Genomic DNA, 18,501 nt, shown 5'->3' on the forward strand with positions numbered 1-18,501 from the left:
CCTCTCTAGACTTGACAGCTGCTCAGGCCTTGAGCAGGTCTCGAGGCTATTGCGTGCACCCCCCGCCCCCCTCCCTGGCACTAATGGAACCTCCTTAACCACCCCTTATAGTCCCAAGCCAAACTGCTGATCTAAACAGCAACGTAACGAAGCAGGCACACCCGGTGCACTGCTACACACCTCCCTTTACACTCCCCCGCTGGGTTCGCCTGTGCTCGCTCCCTGGCATGGGTCTCGGTGTCTCATCTTGGGGCTCTGACATTCCCTCAGCCACGACCACAGGTGTAGTTACTGAGCCGCTCTCACCCTCTTATTAACAGCAGAAAGGCAAAGGGAGGGCATGGGATGCTCAGTCTTTGCCTAATCTTCACTCCAAGCCAAAAGGCACAGATTTTTCCATCTCTTACCTAGGGGTTTTCCTAGCAGAGTCCTAATCTACCTGCCTTGCTACCCCTGGTGTGTTCTGGGGACTTCAAGGCTTCAGGGACCTCCCATCACTAATCCTACTGCCCTTGAGGACTTCCTGATCATTCCCCAGCTGAGTCTTCCCTCTGAGGTTCAAAGAGTTTATGACCTCCACTATTTTCAGGGCAGTCTCTTTATCTTTATGCTTGGCCGCTAGGTCTCCCCCAAGTCTCTGCACAGTTTTACAAATGTAATACTCCCAGTTTCCCTTCTCAAATGGTCTTTTATACTCCACCAGGTAACCCCACTCTGGGAGGTTACTCGTAAACACCCCTCTGCCCCTCAGAACTGTTCTGATCCCAGGCCAGCATCGCTTACCTCCTGGGTTGGTGTAAGGTTGATGTCTCCTACCTCAGACCGTACTGGCTGTCTGCTTGTTCGTAGGCATGGCGGATGAACTTTGTGCGGTCTGGGATCACACAGGCTGCTGCAGTCCACTTGTAGCCAGCAGGACCTCTGGTACCCTCTGCACTCCTCTAGCCCTCCTGCCTGCTCAGGTCTGGCTGTTTGGAGGGTTCTCCTGCACCGCAGGGTATTTACCCCTGCTACTGTCATCTCTGCCCCCATCCTGGAAGCACCTTCTTCTTTCCCCCTGCTAACGGAGTATGTCTACAGCATGGCCTTACACTATATCCAGTCCAAACAGGGCTCTCAAAGAAGCAAACACGCCCACTGCACTGCTACAAAACCGTGAACTGAAAAGGCACTGGAACCAGTCACATGGGGAACAGCTGGACAGTTAGTCAATACCAGGAGGAGGACCATGGTAAGGCTTTTCAGTGCTTTTTCATTTTTATTAAAAATGAACAGCTAAAGCAATTGTAATCTTTGGGTGCAACTCTGGCCCTGCTGCAGTCATTAGCAAGACTCCCCTTTGAATGAAAGGGTCCAGTATCTCCCTTGGGTAGGCAGAACCGTGTATAAATAAGGAGATGGGAATATTTCTTACAAGAGGCGTTTTACTTCTTCCGGCCAAGCTTCGGAGCCTTCTCTAGACCTTGCACGTACTTCCGAGGTAGCCGGTATTCTTCTGCAACAGAAACAAGCGTCCGTGTCAGCTTTGCACCAGAGCCGGGTATCATCAGAACACCTCCCAGTTTGTAACCGATAAAGACCTGGGCTCTGTGTGAACTCACCTAGCAGCAGCTTGGCAAGATGGTGGATCTGGTTGCCTTGGATCTGGACCTGCACACGATCCTTGGCCTCAGGCAGTGGGCTAATAGTGGCGCTGGCCTGGACTCTTTGCTGCAGAGTGGTGGCAACAGATTGGGGCTCCAGGCCATACAGCTCAAGGTTCTTAATAATTGTCACCTGTGGGATAGGCACAGAAGGATGATTACTTTGGGGGTTATAAAGCACCCCTTCTGCCAGGCAGTTAGCTGGCCAGACCTGGGCATTCAAGCTTTCCCCATAAGTGTTGCATCATGGGCTGAAGGACAGCATTCCCATCCCTGCCTTGCAAACAGTCCCAGTTTAAACCTCTACAGGCAGCAGGAAAAAGTGCCATTGGGTACAAGCAGCAGCTGTGGTCCCTCGCCTCGTGTGTGTGTAGTTAAACATCACAAGATAGGTTTTGAAGCTCCAGGCCATGTCCATGAGCCACCGTGCCAGGGCTGTGTACCTTGAATTGCATTCCAGGCATTGTTCGAGCCCTAACCTGCAGGTCTGGGAGGAAGGTGGTTTTGGTATAAAACTGCTTCCTGGACTGAAGCCAGGAAGCGCTGCCTTGCCCAGTGCCCACACTACTGTAATAACCCATGCCCTTCTGCTTCACCTTCCTAAGGGTGTGCTTAAGTCCTACCCCAGGACACAAGCACAGCCTGGAAGTGCTGACACCCCCCAGCATGGATGGCAGGTCCAAAAAGGATCCATCCTCTGCAGCACTGAGCAGGTAGTATCAGGTCTGTCTCCAGACAGACAAGCTACTTAAATGTTCAGCAGAGACAAAAGGAGTCTGAGCCCAAGCTGCCATTAGCATGCAGGTCTCAGCTCTGAGCCCCGTTCTTACCGGCTTTCTGCTGTTACCTTTTTATTGGATGACCTCTGAGCTATGGTTATGTCAATGGGGCAGCCTTTTCCTTTCCTCACAATGGGTTCTTGTCCAAAAAACGTCACCTGGTGGAAGGGCTGCAGTTGCACCAGGCACCTGAAAAGGGTTAAGGCCAGTCTGTCACATGCAGTGAGAGCAAGAGGGCTTCTCTGCATAGTTCTAGTACAGTGAGCCCTTCTCTTACTGCTTAGGGATCATATACCATGGAGGCTCCTATCCTGGTACTTGTATTGGATGAACAAGGCTGCCAGGTTCTCAAGCTATTCATGTACTGGGAGAGGCCTGATTAAAACAAGTGAAGTGTCCAATCTGCTAGCGTGGCTGGGACACTACATTAGCCATGTCCCTCCCTGCTGGTAAACTAGTGCATGGGGCTCTTTCTATACAAGCATCCAATCTGTACAGATCAAAGGCAAACTGCAGATTAGTCCATGTCTACCCAGCCCCACTGCTACCCTTCCAATCCAAGACTTCAGGGACAGAGGACACAGGTGCCTTAAAGCCACCTCTGCAACACCCACTTGAGGCAGAGGCTTTTTAATGCCATTTTGTTCAGCTTATACGTAATCAGACCATTACTGCAGTCTCTGGCAAATAAGAATGGTTTCACTGCAGTAAGCCAGATAAAAATCACCAGCCCTATATACTGCTACAGGCGCACTGTATTCCCTCATGGGCCAGGAACCTACTTGCTATTTGTATAGGCATTTGTCATGTACAGAACTCTGGTTTTAGACAAGCCTCTAAAATTCCCAGCAAGCTACATCAAAAAGAAAAGGGAGGAAGGACCAGATGATAAAAACATGTCTGTTCTCTCTCAGAACAAGCACAAGAACCTAGGCATATTCTGGAAGGAAAAAAAAAAAAATCCAACTCAGAACAGTGAACAACAATAGTTAAAGGGAGAGCAGTGACGCAAATGCAATTTAAAATCCTGTTCTCCATGAAGCTTGGCTTGATAGAGAGAAATTGAACAAAACTGTTGGAACTGCTCCAAAATACTTTGTGATAAGCAAGTTCTCGGAAAGCAAGAAAATGGAAGCCATTCAGGAAGATTTTCAGCAGTTGAAAACAATGGAGTAGTGAGAAAAGAAGGGAGAGTTTAGAACCTCCTGTTACAGCTCTCTTGCTTATGTGCATATATCAAATTTGAACTTCAAAGGGAGTACTCAGAGAACGTTAATGTGGCAAATACGCTGGGAAGAGAGGAATGAATTGTCCATTATGAATCTGTACAGCTCTCAGTTACTGCCTTGTAACATATTGGGCAAGATAAAATTAAAGCAATTTGTTAAATCTGAGTTTCCATGTTAAATGCAGGCTTTGGGTCTTGAAGGGTCTTTTAAGTTCCCGAGTGCATTTTTTTGAAGACGGCGAGGATCTAAAGTTTGAAGCTTTGTTGCAGAGGATGGATTTACATTCTCTGTGCTTATGTTTGTACGGCTCAGATTGGCAGAATTAGGTTCTATTTTCTTACCAGGCTTTGCTGTGAATGTTTATCAAGTGAGCGTTAAAAGAAAAAGGGGTGGATGTTCCAGTAATGTTTGGTGCACAGTGTGAAACGAAGGACTGGGACCTGCACTGTTTCTCTGTGGTATCGGCCAAGCACGTGCTACAAGTTAAGATGTACTTTTACCCTAGCCATTAGGAAGCCACTGTGTAATTTAGGATAAAACTAGACTATTATGTAAGGCAGAATCAAGTGCTACGCTGAGTTTCAGCTAATATTTAGTAGAGCACACAACGGCAGTCACCTGCTCAGGAGATCGTCCCATTTGAGCTTTGAGATACTGTCTTGCTCTGCTTTATCCAACAGGCAGTCACACAAGATGGGATTGATCTTTACAAAGCTGGAAGAAAACAGAATCATTAGAAGCAAGGCACACAGTCACAGTGCACTGTGCTATAGTTCAGTAAGTTGTTCAGTACAGGATCTTTGGAATAGGGGACTGTCTTGATGCCTTTTCAATGGCATCAAACACAGCAAAAGCCCTTGGGCCATGAGAAGGAATCCTAGGCACAATGGTAATAATTAAATTATTGCTTAGATTTTTAAACTAGCTAACTTTCCTTTTTCCAGTCCACTCAGTCCCTTGGGAAATGCGATGCATGTATAACATTCGCGGCTACTCACTTTTTGTTTGTTTCATCAACCAACTCGTTAGTCTTTACGTAGTCAATGACGATGCTTCTCACATCACTGCTAGAGAGGATGCTGCCTTTTCTTTGGTTGCAGGAAGAAATAAGATGTTTAAAGAACAACCTTAGCATCCAGTGCTCCTATAGCAGCTTGCATTAAGCTCTTTACAAATAAGTGACCCACAGCCCACAGGTAAGGGATACTGGTTCAGAGCGGGCATTCCACCTTCTCTGGGGTACGTTCTTCCCCCACTCAGCTCTTTTATGCCAGGTAAAAGAGAGCTAAAGCACCACAAACAAGTCAGTAGAAGACCAGGTTCTGGAAGAATTCCCCTCCCTTAAGTATTGAAGACAACTTTTACCTTCTGAAGAAAGCAACCGTGGCCTCTTTTCTGGAGAGGGGGAGAACCCACAGCCCTGCGAGGATCCTGCACAAGTACTGGTGCCCATAAGACAGCCCAGGACAGGCTGCTACAACAGCCCCGGCTCCACAACCCCAAAGCAACCCAGCTTTGGAGGCAGGGTAAATGCTTGCATCTTTTGAGTCACCTCTGCTGCCTTTCTGCAGGCTGAGTATTTCACACTGCGCTAAAGTGCAGAATGTCATCCCTAGAGTTTCATGTGGCAGAGGTTTGAGCAGCCCACAACGGCCTGTCCGGCAGCGGAGGAGAACAAAGGGGAAGCAGCCAGTGTCCAGTTGCAAATCCTGGGGTATTCAAGCAGGCTGCAATTACCTGATCTGGAATATATCCAAGACAATTTTGTCCTCCCCTCCCTGGCCCCAGTGTCTCTGGTGACCTGGGATGTCAGCCCCTCAGCCATTCGTTGCTTTGATACAAACAGAGTGGAGACAGCTGACTCCTTAACCCCCATCACTACTCCCTTTAATACTGGTGTCTCCCTGACTTCCTGTTTCACTACTGCCCAGACAGCAATGCTGACAGCTCAAATCTAGCTCATCTCCAACTTGATTGAAGGGCATATCCTGCTTGTCTAGCCCTTACTTGTGTCCAGACTCCTGGAAGAGTGGGGCCATCTTCACTGAGACACCATAGAGCGGGACTATGTCAGGAGGGTGATACAGTGGCTCTCCATCTCCACGCTTGCTCTCTGGGGTGTTCGACACTGGGGAAAACCCGTCAGGAACCACGAACAACTTAATGCTGAAACACAGTGGAGAAAACAATGGCAGGAAACTGTTTGGCAACAATGCAGAGGTCAGGGAGCGCTGTGGTCATTTGGCACCTACACCACAGCGGAGCTGCAGTCTAGTGCAGCAGCCCTCTAACACCAGGTGCCCTTCCTAGTCTCCACTTCTTGCCTTTCTACATACTATAAGCGCAGCAGAGGTGCACTGCAGGGTGACCGACTTAAGAACCAGCAGCAATTAGCAGGACTGTCTCTGCACAAGGGATCCTGTCCGGCTGCCTCCCTGCTGTCTCCCAGTGTTGCACATGTGGGTCTATAGTTACAGTCAGTTTGTTCTAAAACTGCTCCAAGTACTGAACGTGTTCTCAAGTCCAGCCGCCCATTTTCTGGGTTTGACAACTGCCTTTTCATTCAATTTAAGAGGAACTGATACTTTTTGGCCTCCTTTTGAGGAAAGGACTGTCATAATACCAGACTAAGGGGCAGGAAACGGCTCTTCTTTCCTCTGTAGGCTCTTGGTCCATAAATCTTAGGGTTAGTTGCAACTATCCCTCAGAAGGCCAAATAGGACAGTGCATTTCTAGAAAAAGCGTGCTGCTCCTGCAAGGCTGGCCAGCACTAGAGTCATCCAGTGACAACACATTGCAATGAATGACACAGCATCACGTGGAGCTGTGTAGAGTATCAAAGATTCAAGGAATGTTGGAAGAGGAAAGTCAAAGTGAGATCCTGCAGGTCCCACCCGTGAGAGAATACAGAAAATACTAGAGGCGAGCAATGGGCTGTGTGACAGGTACAAAGCTAAAGGGGTTGGTTTTGGGAAACATGGGGCCTCGCTGTAGCGCGCAGAAAGGATGCTAGGGCAGCCTGCCTCTCACAGGCAGGGAGACTGGTCTTCTTTCAGCTGATGGCATCAGGGTCACTAAACCAGCAGTAAAAGAGGAGAGTGAGTCGTGTGATCTGCATGTCTATCAAGCAAGTGTTTTTAACTGGCCTAGGAAGGGCAGCGTGGAGGAGAGGTGAAGGCACTCTATAATAAAGACCGTCACCTCTATGTCCACCAGTAACGGAAAGCCACAGGTATAGATCATGGTGCTAGCAAACACAATGCTGGATGGGAAATGTAAGAACCCACTGCTCCCAAGCTAGACACCTGGCTAAAGTGTTCCTTAAGCACCCATTTAAGGGGCAAAAAGAGAAAAAAAATGTGCTATGGGCCACTTTGTTTTGGGAGATAGACTAGAAGGTGTGTATAGTCACGAGTATTTCTGAATAGTGTGTGTGGTGGTTTTCTAACCCAAGCAGCAATGTGCCCAAACCCAGGTGGTTATTTTGGACATCATTTTGACAGACAAAGACAAATGAATTGCAAGACTGGAAGCTGGGAATTATCTAGCTGTTGGTGATGACCCAATTACTTTCTCTAAGGATAAAGAGGTAAGTCCCAACCACCCATACCATTATTTGGTGCTTCAAAACAGCTCATTTCCCAGAGAGGAGGAAGATTAAGAGCTAGAACTAACTGGGAAGAAAAATCTTAGATAAAAACCCTGAAAGAAAGCTTGTTCTTCAAGAAAATCTTATAACTTGGCTGAGAGAACCTCTATTTCGTTACCCAGAGAGAAGAATTGTTTGCCTAAAAAATATCAGCTGGATTCAGTGGCAAAGTGAAGACAGCAAGTAAAAAATAAAAAGCAATTGGTATTAAAAGGGAAAAGGAATAGCTAGATAGCAACATAAGTCACAAATTATGATATGTAGAAAATGAATAAGGAAAGTTAAAGATCTGAAGGGAAAAGTCTGTGACTGAAAAAAATAAAGACATTAAGAAAGATACAATATGGCCAAAAATACTAGTAATGATATAAAGCTCATTATTAAAAGGAGAAAGCAAAATTGTTGTTATTGATACAGGAAGTATGTGTGTGGAATTATTTGTATCTATATTTAAAAAGAAACAAGGTGGCATGTTTGTAACTCAGGAGGTGGATTAGATATTTTCCAGTTCTTTAGTAACAACGGAGACTAAACAGTATCTACTAGGAACAAACATTTAAAAATCAGCAGCCACACTGTTTTCACCACAAAGTCCTAAAATAGTTGGTTGTTATTGATTGATTGATTGATTTTTAGAGAAAATCTTAAAATATTGGAGAAATTCCAGGAGACTGCTATAATGCTGCACTGATAGTCAAAAAGGGCAAGTGAGATGGCCTTGATACCAAAAAGCTGGTTAGCCTGATATCGATTCTGGGCAGAATAATGAAAAAGATGAGATTCAATTAATAAGGAATTAAAGGATCCATATGATTTTATGTCACTACGAGTTCATCTGAACTTACTCTGGGTGCTTCCAGTCTACGCCCACTATGCTCTCCACGCCTTTGTTCAGCTCCTTCACTTGCAGGATGTTCTTCTGCTGCATGCACTGCAAGAACTTGGAGAACTGAAGGAAACATTGGTCAGACATCTGGAAATGTGTGTTTTCATCCTGCTAACCAACCCAGGCCACAGTCTCTGGTTTAGGACCCACATGGTTTTCTCCACAAGTCAGACAAGTTTGATGAAAAGGATCAAATTGCAAAAAAACCAAAGAAGACCCTCTTCGCTTCCTTCAATGTAATATTTAGAGCAAGTTTTAAGTTTTCAAGACTTCCACGACCAGCTCTGCCATTGCTTTGATTTGTGACCTTCTGGAGCTAATCACTTCAGCTCTCCTAGCCACCTATTTGCTTTGAGCTTTAGGGCAAGGACTCCCTTCTCCTGTGGTAAGCATATATATATTATATATATATATAAAGGCAGCCAGACCTCAGGAGGACCACAACCAGATACTACAAGTCCTGTCTGATTTTTTTTCTTTTATACCTGGGCCAGGAAGCCTGTGCTGGTAACTTCAGTACAGTCAATACTAAACCAGTGTTGACAGAATATAATTTGTGGCATTGGCACAAGTTCTTTACGTGCAGCCTCTGAACATCTTTTTTGTAGAATTTAAGAACCCACTGAAAGCTTATTTCTCCCCTAGCCTCATTTAAATACATGTTGAAAAGTCTCACCTTTTTGTAGCTTGATTTCTTTATGTCCAGTTGTTGTCCTTCTGGGCTATTGATTTAAAAAAAAAAAAAAAAGCAGGAATCGGGACAAAACATTTTCAGCAATGTCAAACAGTTTAAGAACGGGCATGATAAACCCTTCTTAACAGCCTGGCTATAGATTGCACATGGGAAAGCCAATTATAGACCTCTGTATTTTTGGGTGATGGTGAAGTTGTGCTAATCAATGCTGGCATTCCAGCAGGAAGGCACAACACAGGGAGCTTTTCCTCTGCACAGGGCCCTCACAGATACAGCATGTCTATAGTGGAGCATTAAGAACTTGTAGGGAGAAAATTATAGCCACACTCTTGGAACACGCACAGGTGGAGCATCCTGACTAGCACATGCAAACGTCAGCTAGCTTGATCTGAATGGCAATCAAATTGTTTAAAAAACCTTTAATGCCTATCCAGCCCTAGAGAACTGAATTTTCTGCGAGAGACCGAAGCTACACCCAGCGTATTTTACAGCCTCTCAGTAATTTCAATTAAAACCCAGAAACACTTCATGCCACCCCGAGGGCAGGCGTCTTACCACGTACCAGCAGGAGAACATGTGGTTTCGCAGAAATGTGCTGGTCAGCAGGGGGAGTTCTGACTTCTTCACTTTGCATTTCAAAGCGTGGAAAAAACACTGCTGAAACAATTCATCCATTTGCTCTGCAGAGGGGGGAAATACTGTTTATGGGGCCAGAAAAGCAAGAGAGATGCATAAAGCAGAACTCACTAGAAAGGGTTCTCATTCGTCTGAACCTCAGGTTGCCATTTATTCTTACACTCAGGTTGTACATTAAGTTAAATCAGCATCCACCCAGCAAGACTGGGAGACAAACACTTTAAATAGTCTAAAGCCATCCTGATACAGCCTCCTCTCTGTGGCTTTGGGAAAGTCATTTAACCTCTTTTTAGCCCATGATTATCCTCAAGTAAGGCTGAGCGTGCTTCCCTCCCACTCCAGCACATTATCCAGATGACTAGGAAGCAGAACCGAGTGGATCTGTTTTAAATGCAATCCTCTTTAGTGTGCCATAGGCTCAATTCGGTGCATGTCTGCCATGCTTATTGCTGAGCCCTTCTATGCAGTGTTAAACAGGGAGTGTTTCCCAAAACATCCTTGTCTGGATTGCTATCCCCTTGCCCAGGTGGTTCATTTGAAACACACAGCTCATTGACTCCCATGCAGAAGTACCTCTTGGCGTCCGGCTGCCCTCAGCATCTGTCTGAGCCTCCAAGTTCTCATCCTCCGCTGTATCCACAGCATCATTGTCACGTGCTGCCTCCTTTTCTGTCAGCTGCATGCAACCATTTCCCTCCTGAAGGCTCAGACTGCTGACGTCCGTTTGCGTTGCTGGGTCTGCAGGAAGGTTGTGGTCAAGCTCCTGTTCCTCCTCCTCCTCCTTGTCACCATCTTCCTGGTCAGCGTTCTCCACCTCTGCAGGATCCGCTACCAGAGGAGCTATTGTGGGTGGGTAAGCCTTGTCTCCAAAGCCCCTTTTAGAAGCGAACAGGAAACATGAAGCAGTTTTCCTCGTGTTTCTTTACTGCTTTGATACAGGATGGTTTTCCCCCCACCATAGCACTGAGGTGTCCAACAGTGAAGGTTGTGGTGAGTGGTAGATAACTCCCGCATAGCTGTTACATACAGATCACGGATCCTACTCACATCCCCACCCTCCAAGCTGTACATGGTTCCCTGGCTACGTAGTTTATGGCCAGGGACACTGCGGTCCTCCAGTCTCACTTCCTGCATAACCCCAGCTGTAGAGACAGAAAAGAGCAGCTGTGCCCAAACCTGGAATTATCCTGTGTGCTTTGTATTTCTCTCGATGTTAGCTAAGGTCAAGCAACCCATGTTGGAAGGGATAGAAGGAGAAAGATCCATGGCCTCAGAACAGGTAACAGCACAAGTGATTGCAGTAAGCAACCCTCACCCCTGAAGTTTCCATGACACTGGTTAGAGTTGGTCCCAGGCGTAGAGACACAGGTGAGAGCGATCATCAAGGAAATGGTACTTAAGGGTTCAGCCACTTGGGCATGGTGGCCAGTGCCCGCAGTCTGCTCCAGCCAGCCAGCCAGCAAGCAAGGGTTGGCAACTCCCGGAGCTCGCCCAGGTAAGTACGCTGACCAAATGCTTAGGACTGTGCATGTGACTGTTTAGCCAAACATGATCTACTGAATTCCTGGCTCAGGCCAGAGACTTTTATCTAGCTCCTCCCACCTTCCCCATGGCAAAACAAAAATATCTCCTGCAGAAAGGCATCTGGTCTCCAATTCCAGTGCTACAGGACCTGCCTTGTCCCTAGGCAAGCTGGTCCATGGGTTTGTTACCCTCTCCTTGAAACATCTGCATCCTACACCCTACTTCCAGCCATTAGAACTTGTTAGGCCTTTGCTGACTCTAAGTCTGCAAGTACCCACCGAGCCACTTGAGCTTGCATTCAATAAGATCAGCCAGAGCCTGTTATGTCTTTCACGGTTTGTTCTTCAAGTGTTGATTGTTTTTTGATCTTATAACACCACATACAAATCCTGCTAGCCATCCCATCAGCAGGACCCCCCTCAGGTACATGTGTTCATAACTGGTAAGTGCAGAGCTGCCTACACTTGTTATCCCCAGTGCAGATTCAGACTCATTTATTAGAACCATTTCTGGTGAAATAAGTGCTCAGGATAGTCACCAGCTTGATGGTGCAGGAGGCTGGAATCCTTCGTGTGTCCACAGAACAAGGATAGCACAATGCCTGTGGTACACTTGTCTTTCCCTACGTTTTTTCCCAAGTCTGATCAGACCCAATGTCTACAAGAGTCAAGAAAACTGCTTAGTTCTTGGCCTCCTTGTCACTGCAAACACAGGCAGTGCTGGGATGGATGTTTTGTGCTGTGAGTTCCTGCACTTAAGGGGCTGGGAGTGAGACACTCCCACATTCAATTCATTTCACCAAGGCTCCTAGATGCGATTGCAATTGCAAATCCTTTTTGCTGAGGCTGCTCTCTGCAGAACAGGAGCCAGGGGAGGAGGGAAGCTGCAGTCCCAAAGGTAAATAACTAGTCTCCCTTTCACTGATTGCTCAAGTCTTATAATTTGACCCTGGGTTGATGCAGGCAAAAAAAAATCCTTTGCCTTTAGAGAGCTAGATTCACACCAGACCAGAGAACAGGTGCAATGTGTGAGGCTGACTGAACTGTAGGTCTGAAAACCATCTCAAAAGCCACCCAGTCCTACCCTCTTAAAGAGATTCAGAATATGCCATATGCCTAACCCCTGCCATCTTCCCTAAGAGATGCTTATCCACATACTGGATAAGCAGCTTCTCTTATAAGCCTGGTCTATTCTAAAGGCCTGAAAGGTATTTGGAAAAACAAAAAGTCCCTTTCCTCCAGAGATCCCCAAACAGACCGCAGCGGAAACTGCAACGCTCACAGATGGAACCAGGGGAGCTGTGACTCGTTTGTTTTTTTTTCCAATGGGTGTTGCAGGTCACTGGAAAAAAACAGGAGTCGGTGCGTTGCAAAGCTAATTCCCTTGAGGCACTGACCAGAAAACATTTTTGCAGGCTTTGAGCTCTGAAAACAAGCTAGTTGAACACACGGAGGGATTTTAATGAGGAAAAATACCCAAAGTATCTCTGTGGATAAGAGTTAAAACAACAGTTGCTTCTTTCAGCAGGACACACCCTTTGTAACAAGGCTGTGGCAGGAATTACAGAAAATCCCAGCAATGAAAGCACTGTCTAGGCAAAGTAGGAGTCAAGATTTAGACACAGCCAGCATGCCATGTATTAAAAGGTGCAAAAAGGCAGTTGTAAGGCAACGTAACAATAATGGGCCCATTCAATCCCTTTCCTAATGGCTTTGGGCTCAAGAGTTTCACCAGAGAGGAATTAAGTCCCAGCATGATGTGTGTGCACGGGCTCAAGGGACATAATGGCAAGCCCCTATCTGTCAGAATTGCTGTGGCATCAACTCTAGATCTGGAGATCAGCCCAGACCTCTGAAGTCCAGAATATGCCCCTACATCCCACGGAACCCAGCGTGCCTGGGCTGCCAATACTGACTCCGAGATCTGAACCTTTGGTTCCAGGAGTAGCTTGGTTCCAGTGCTCAGATGGCCACACCTCCTGCTCTCACCTTATTTTCACTGCACCCTCATCCCTGTACTCACCATAAGTGATCCATGTAAGTATGCAGCACAGTGAAGCCTTTGCCTTTCATTCCAGCAGCCAGCATCTCTGCAGTGGACATGGTGGCAACTCCTACTGCGACTGGGGCTCTGGGGAAGGGGGAGGGAGGTGTGAGGGAGAAGATACGATCAGAACAGGATAGAGCAAAATATTCATGCTACTTGGAACAAGGAGTAGCCGAGCCATTAATGCGTTAGATTTTTACAACAGAGGCTAATTGTTCATCTGAAGTAGTTTTACCGTGACTCTGTTCTTTACACCTGATAACTCTAAGTCCTGTGAAGGCTTTCTACTTTTACTCACTTCCATTAGGGATCTTCTCCCAGAGATACTCAAGTATCTGCCTTTTAACATTTTTTCTACCAATCAAGCCATCTACCCAGCTCCCTTCTCCTTAGGAGGGGATTAATTTATGGGGTGCTACAAAACCATCCCAGTTTGAGAGGAAAAGTCTTTTAAGTTAGCAAATGTAGACATTGCTTCAGACGTGCAAAATGTATCTGCTTTTCCCAAAGCAAGTAGTGAATTTCTGTTACAGATTTTTCTTTTGCCATTAGCGCTACAGAGAAATCCTGGAGGAGCTGTACCTGTTCCCCACGAGGGTAATGGCACAGAGGGTGCCCTGCTGTACCTGAGGGAGCCCACATGATGGCACCAGCACTCCTGGCAGCATGAGATCTACGGTGAAGAGTAAACAGCCATTAGCATCCATCCTGCTTCAAGGAACATTTGAAAGCCGGTGAGGCGAGATCCAGCCGCCTCTTCCACCCCCATCCCTTCTGCTGCTCAGCAAAAAAATACAATCCCAGCCACAGCAGAGTGCACCTCAGGTAAGACGCGCTCTTCTGTGCATCTCCACTATTCAAGTCTGAACGCTGCTCTTCCCAAGAACTACAAGGGCCCAATTTTTGTTAAGCACCCCAAATTATGAAGGCTAGCAGGGGGAGCTGAAAGGCTCAGCCCTACACAGGATGATTTCTAAAGGGTGCACTGGCTTTGGTTGGAAGAGGTAACTGCCAGGGAAGAATTACAGAACCAGTGGATAAGTAGGTAGGAAGTACAGTTTGCTACCAGGTGGGGCAGGTACTCTGTCTCTCCTCGCTGCACCCAAAGAGTCTGGGCTCTAGCAGAAAACCCAGCTGCCAAGCACATTTCTCAGTTCTCCCAATTCTCCACTCCAACTCTTCACACGTCAGTGCAGACTGGAAATGTCATGCATTTCCCTTTAAAATACAACCATAGCACAAGACTTCCAATTCATTTGAAATTGTTAATGAACAATTTCTGTTTCCCTGTATGAACATTTTAACAGAGTTTTTTTCTGTTTTTATTCCTATGCCAGACTCTGTTTCATGCAAGATTTTTCCCAAGCACAGCCCAGAACCCAGGAGTCCTGACTTAGACCCTGTTCTATTATACCATTCCCCTCTACAGCCACAGACATAAGCCTGGCTGTCCTTGCTCTCGCACTTTCCCATTCTAAGCCATTAGATGTTACTCCCCCAGTATCCAAGAAGTTCGTCTCCCAGTCTCTCATCCTAAGCACCAGATAAATGCAGCAAAGCATATATTCTGCCCACCTACCATTGCTGCGTGCCAAGCTAAGGCTCAGAGCTGAGGTAGTACTTGCTGAGAAGCGTGAAAAACCGACTGATTGGCAAGACCAGCCAGAATCTGAGCTAAACAAACAAACTACAAGCCAGTATCAAAAAGGTAAGAGCTGCCAGTAACTGAGGAGCAATTATCAGTTATATTGCACATGGCAGGATGAAATATGTAAGCATAGCAACCTAAAGAGAATGCAGTGGAGGGAGATGGACACATCTTCAATATGACCTCCACTAAAACCAAGGTGCCCTAGACCCAGAGGCTCAGACAACCCAGCTCGTAAAAGCAAGGCCCCTTGGAGTTGTGAGCATCATCTGGGACATGACACGCTCCATGGGGAGGACGATCCCTGTCACCAAATACCTCTGCATTGTCATGGATCGGAATAAATAGCCACCCACCCAACCTGGGCTTCTCCCTTCTGGGTCTCCATGCAGGCACTGGAAATGCTGCTCCAAGGGGATTAAAAAAGGGCTTCCCAAGCCCTCCTGAGAGCCCTGTCCAGTACCTCATTCATTGTCCAGGTCTTCTGTCTGCCTGGCCATTTCATGGAGTTAGCCAAAGCACAGTGCTTGTGTGCAGCCATACCCTGTGCCTGTATTTTCATAGAAAACAAGGGTTGGAAGAGACCTCAGGAGGTCACATCTAGTCCAGTGCCCTGCTGAAAGCAGGACTGTCCCCAGCTAGATCATCCCAGCCAAGGCTGTCGCCAGGTCTTGGATGGAGATTCCACAACCAACCTGGGTTGCTAATATAAAGAGGTGGGTTTCCATCTAACCTCTCTTCCTTCCACCATGTCCCACCACACAGGTTTTGGCTGCTCCCACAAGCCAGTCTCGGCCTATCTCCCTGAAAACAGGCAGAGGTAACTGCCCCACTTGCCCTGCTGAGCTAGTCTTGCTAACTAGACTTTATCTGCACTTACGGCACTCCGCTGCGGACTTTCCTCTGCAAGAGGACGCAGTATTAACTCCCTGCTTGCCAGTCTTTGACATCAACAATAAGTGCAGGACAGGGTGTATTCTTGCTGTCCATCTCTGGAAATAGGCTGACTGACACACAAACTAAGAAGGAAGGAATGTCTCTGCCACTTGTACAGCAGGAAGGGATGCCATCCTTTGAAGCCCTGGATATTAACAGAGGACAGAGACAGACCTAGTGCTTGGGGGCCCAGCAGTTGGATTCAGGTCCAATTCTGAGTGGTACTCCAGGTCCTTCCCCGAGTTGTGGATATTTATTTATATGCTAACTCATTTTAAACTCCCCTTTGCACTTACAGCTACTCTCAGCAAAGCTTATATTGCAACCTGTATGCAACGCAGATATGTGGGCCACATCCCTGGGCAAGAAAGGCAGTCATTTAAAAGTCCTAAGACCATATGACAAATTAAGTAGCATGTCCCAATGATAAACACAGACCCCAGAGCTCTACGGCTGGGCTGGTATCCGATTAACCTGAGCCAAGCACTGACCTTACTATATCATCTTGGTCCCAGGTTCCAGGCTCTGTGCTACCATAAAGCTTCATTGTGCATTCTGCATCTACCCAACCCCTCTGCCTTTGGTGACTACTGTCTCCTAGGTCCCCTATCTACGCCTCGGCTCAGAGGTTGGCAGAGGCCACCCTGTTGTCAAGGGAACCGGTGACCTGCACCCCTACTTTAATTGGCTTCCTTCCCCATCTCCACACAGACCATGTCACTACAAGTCAGCAGCAGTGGCCTGGTCACACACCCATGGAATTCACTTTCCCCAGCAGGCACCTAAAGCAGAGGGACTAAAGTACTGTCGCGGTGCCCATTTCCACCCAAGTCCAGGCACAAAAAGGCAACCCCACTTGCACACAAACATCTACGTGGGCAGCATGTAGACTCCAATGGGGTTCAGGTTTGAGGACTTTCACTATCCTAAACTATTTGCAGCTTTGTTGGATAGTCAGCATCTCTGCTTTTTGTCTCAAATAGATCCTGTCCTGCGCAGGAAGAGTGAGTGAACCAAAAAAAGGCCTAATCCAGAAGGGTCAAGTCCCCAAGGCAACCAACATGGGTCATGCAATGTGAGTGAGTCTTGATCTGCTTACCTGCTCCTCCTGCCAACTTCTGTAGGACGGGGGGCCATGTTGAGAAGGCAGGGAGAAGATCTGGGTAAGACCACAGAGTATACACTGAATCAAAAAACCCAAAAAATAAACAGGTTGTCAAAGCATGTCACTGAAGATCTCTCTAGATCTTGCTTCTTACTCTCTTTAAACCCCTGTAACACACCTCCCCGAGTGCAATGAGAGATGTTTCTGGCAGCCAGCTGAACAAAAAGCCAGGAACCAGAGCTACCATGTCCCCTCAGCCAGCTGATGCTTGCAGCAACAGCAATGAAACGGTAGTGTTTCATCTTCAATCTTCCAGTGGGCTTTCAGGAGAAGGAGATCTTAATAGTCTCTGTTTGAACAAAGGTGGCTTTGAGAGGAACTGATGCACCAAGCCGGGAGAGGCTCTGGCTAGGCAGAGAAAAATCCTGAAAGAGCCGTATTTTATGCGGGCTACTCAGCCTTTTGCACAAGGGGCTCCATGTATGGGGAGCTGAACCTGGCAGCCCGGGTAGCTGAGAACCTTAAGCCCACACACACGTGAACCTTACTGGGCCAGAAAAGGATAGTCTAGTGGCTAGGAAGCTCACCTTGGTGCTGGGGGCATGGGTTCAATTTCCTGTTCTGCCACAAACTTTCTGTGCAACTCCGGGCAAGTCACTTAGCCTCTCTGGGGCTCAATGCCCCATCTCTACGAGCCCTCACAGCGCACCAAGGGCATAACAGGGTTAGGAAGCAAAGGTGCTCAGGTGGGTGGGGATTGGGGCCATCTAGGTACCTGGGCCAGACAGAGAACGAGGAGGAGAAGGGAAGCTGGTCCCTGCTCCATCTCATACCGGTTGGATACAGGGCTCTCTCCCTTTCAAAAAGGACCGGGTTCCTGCTGTGGGTGTACACTGTGATGGCATCTCCCCTGTGAGAGTACACTTTGACTACGTTGAGCTCCTCTTTGTGCGGGACCAGCTCGCACAGCTGCTCCGCGCTGAGGCTGGGGAAAGCCGCAGCCACATCAGCCCGCAGTTTTCTCCTGTAGAGACAAGTGGTGAACACGGTAAGTACAACGCTCTCTAGGCGGCTCACGGAGAGCCACCCACCTCTCTGGGTGGGTTTTTCCCCAGCCCCTTTTGACAGTGGCAGCCACGAATGAGCAGCAATCTCATTTTGGGTTACTGTCTTCATTCCCAAAAATCACTTTGCAAACACCAGCTGGGACACGGGGGCCACCCCGACTTGCTTCCCAGAGGGGGAGATGCCATCGGGATGCGGCTGGCTCCTGCAGCGAGCGCCTGGCCCGTGTTCGCGGCCCTGCGTCGGTGGGCACTCAACTTTGCGGAGGGCTATAAGTAAGGTGACCAAGTGCACCTGCCTCCGCCACCGACGGGCAGATATTGACCGCTGGGGTTAATATCATCACGGGGATCCTGACTCGTAACAGGGCGCAGGGCTCCCCCAACCCAGTCCTCTGCTCGCCCCGTCCCGTCCCGTCCCGTCCCGCTTCTACAAGGGGGCAGTTTTCAGGCAATTTTTTCTATTTTTTTTTTTCTCCGGCAATGGGGATTTTTTTTCAGTTCCCTGTGGGAACAACCGGCCCCATGGCAGCGGGGCGGGGAGGAGGAAGCGCCACGGCCCCGCGCCGCCCCGCACTCACCGCTCCGAGCCCTTGATGGCCGTGTGGCCCCGCACCCGCAGCGCCCGCGCGAACATGGCCGCGCTCGGCTGGGCTCGGCTC

At 47.8% G+C, this 18,501-nt stretch overlaps 1 protein-coding gene across 1 annotated transcript; it reads right to left on the minus strand.

Annotated features, from left to right (window-relative positions):
- Positions 1 to 249: 249 nt before the first annotated feature.
- Positions 250 to 18,490, minus strand: EIF2D (eukaryotic translation initiation factor 2D). Its single transcript, XM_019514018.1, has 15 exons — positions 18,421 to 18,490; positions 17,609 to 17,799; positions 16,770 to 16,853; positions 13,669 to 13,759; positions 13,063 to 13,170; positions 10,090 to 10,391; positions 9,443 to 9,560; positions 8,863 to 8,908; positions 8,146 to 8,249; positions 5,659 to 5,817; positions 4,650 to 4,739; positions 4,270 to 4,365; positions 2,491 to 2,611; positions 1,602 to 1,776; positions 250 to 1,495 (listed from the first exon to the last, which is right to left on the minus strand). The coding sequence occupies exons 1-15, from the start codon at positions 18,474 to 18,476 to the stop codon at positions 1,425 to 1,427; spliced, it is 1,812 nt and encodes a 603-aa protein (XP_019369563.1). The 5' UTR covers positions 18,477 to 18,490; the 3' UTR covers positions 250 to 1,424.
- Positions 18,491 to 18,501: the final 11 nt, after the last annotated feature.

This window comes from Gavialis gangeticus, unplaced genomic scaffold (genome assembly GCF_001723915.1).
Source record: "Gavialis gangeticus isolate Ggan-Ray unplaced genomic scaffold, GavGan_comp1, whole genome shotgun sequence".
Lineage (NCBI taxonomy): Eukaryota > Metazoa > Chordata > Crocodylia > Gavialidae > Gavialis > Gavialis gangeticus.

What these genes read in the sequence shown, in the direction of transcription:
- EIF2D (XM_019514018.1), bottom strand. Translation starts at nt 18,476, where the DNA reads ATGTTCGCGCGGGCGCTGCGGGTGCGGGGCCACACGGCCATCAAGGGC. An exon ending in GAAGTTGGCAGGAGGAGCAG is followed by an intron (nt 13,760 to 16,769) that starts GTAAGCAGATCA and finishes TCTTCACCGTAG; the next exon opens with ATCTCATGCTGCCAGGAGTG. An exon ending in GTTGATGAAACAAACAAAAA is followed by an intron (nt 4,366 to 4,649) that starts GTGAGTAGCCGC and finishes GTTTTCTTCCAG; the next exon opens with CTTTGTAAAGATCAATCCCA.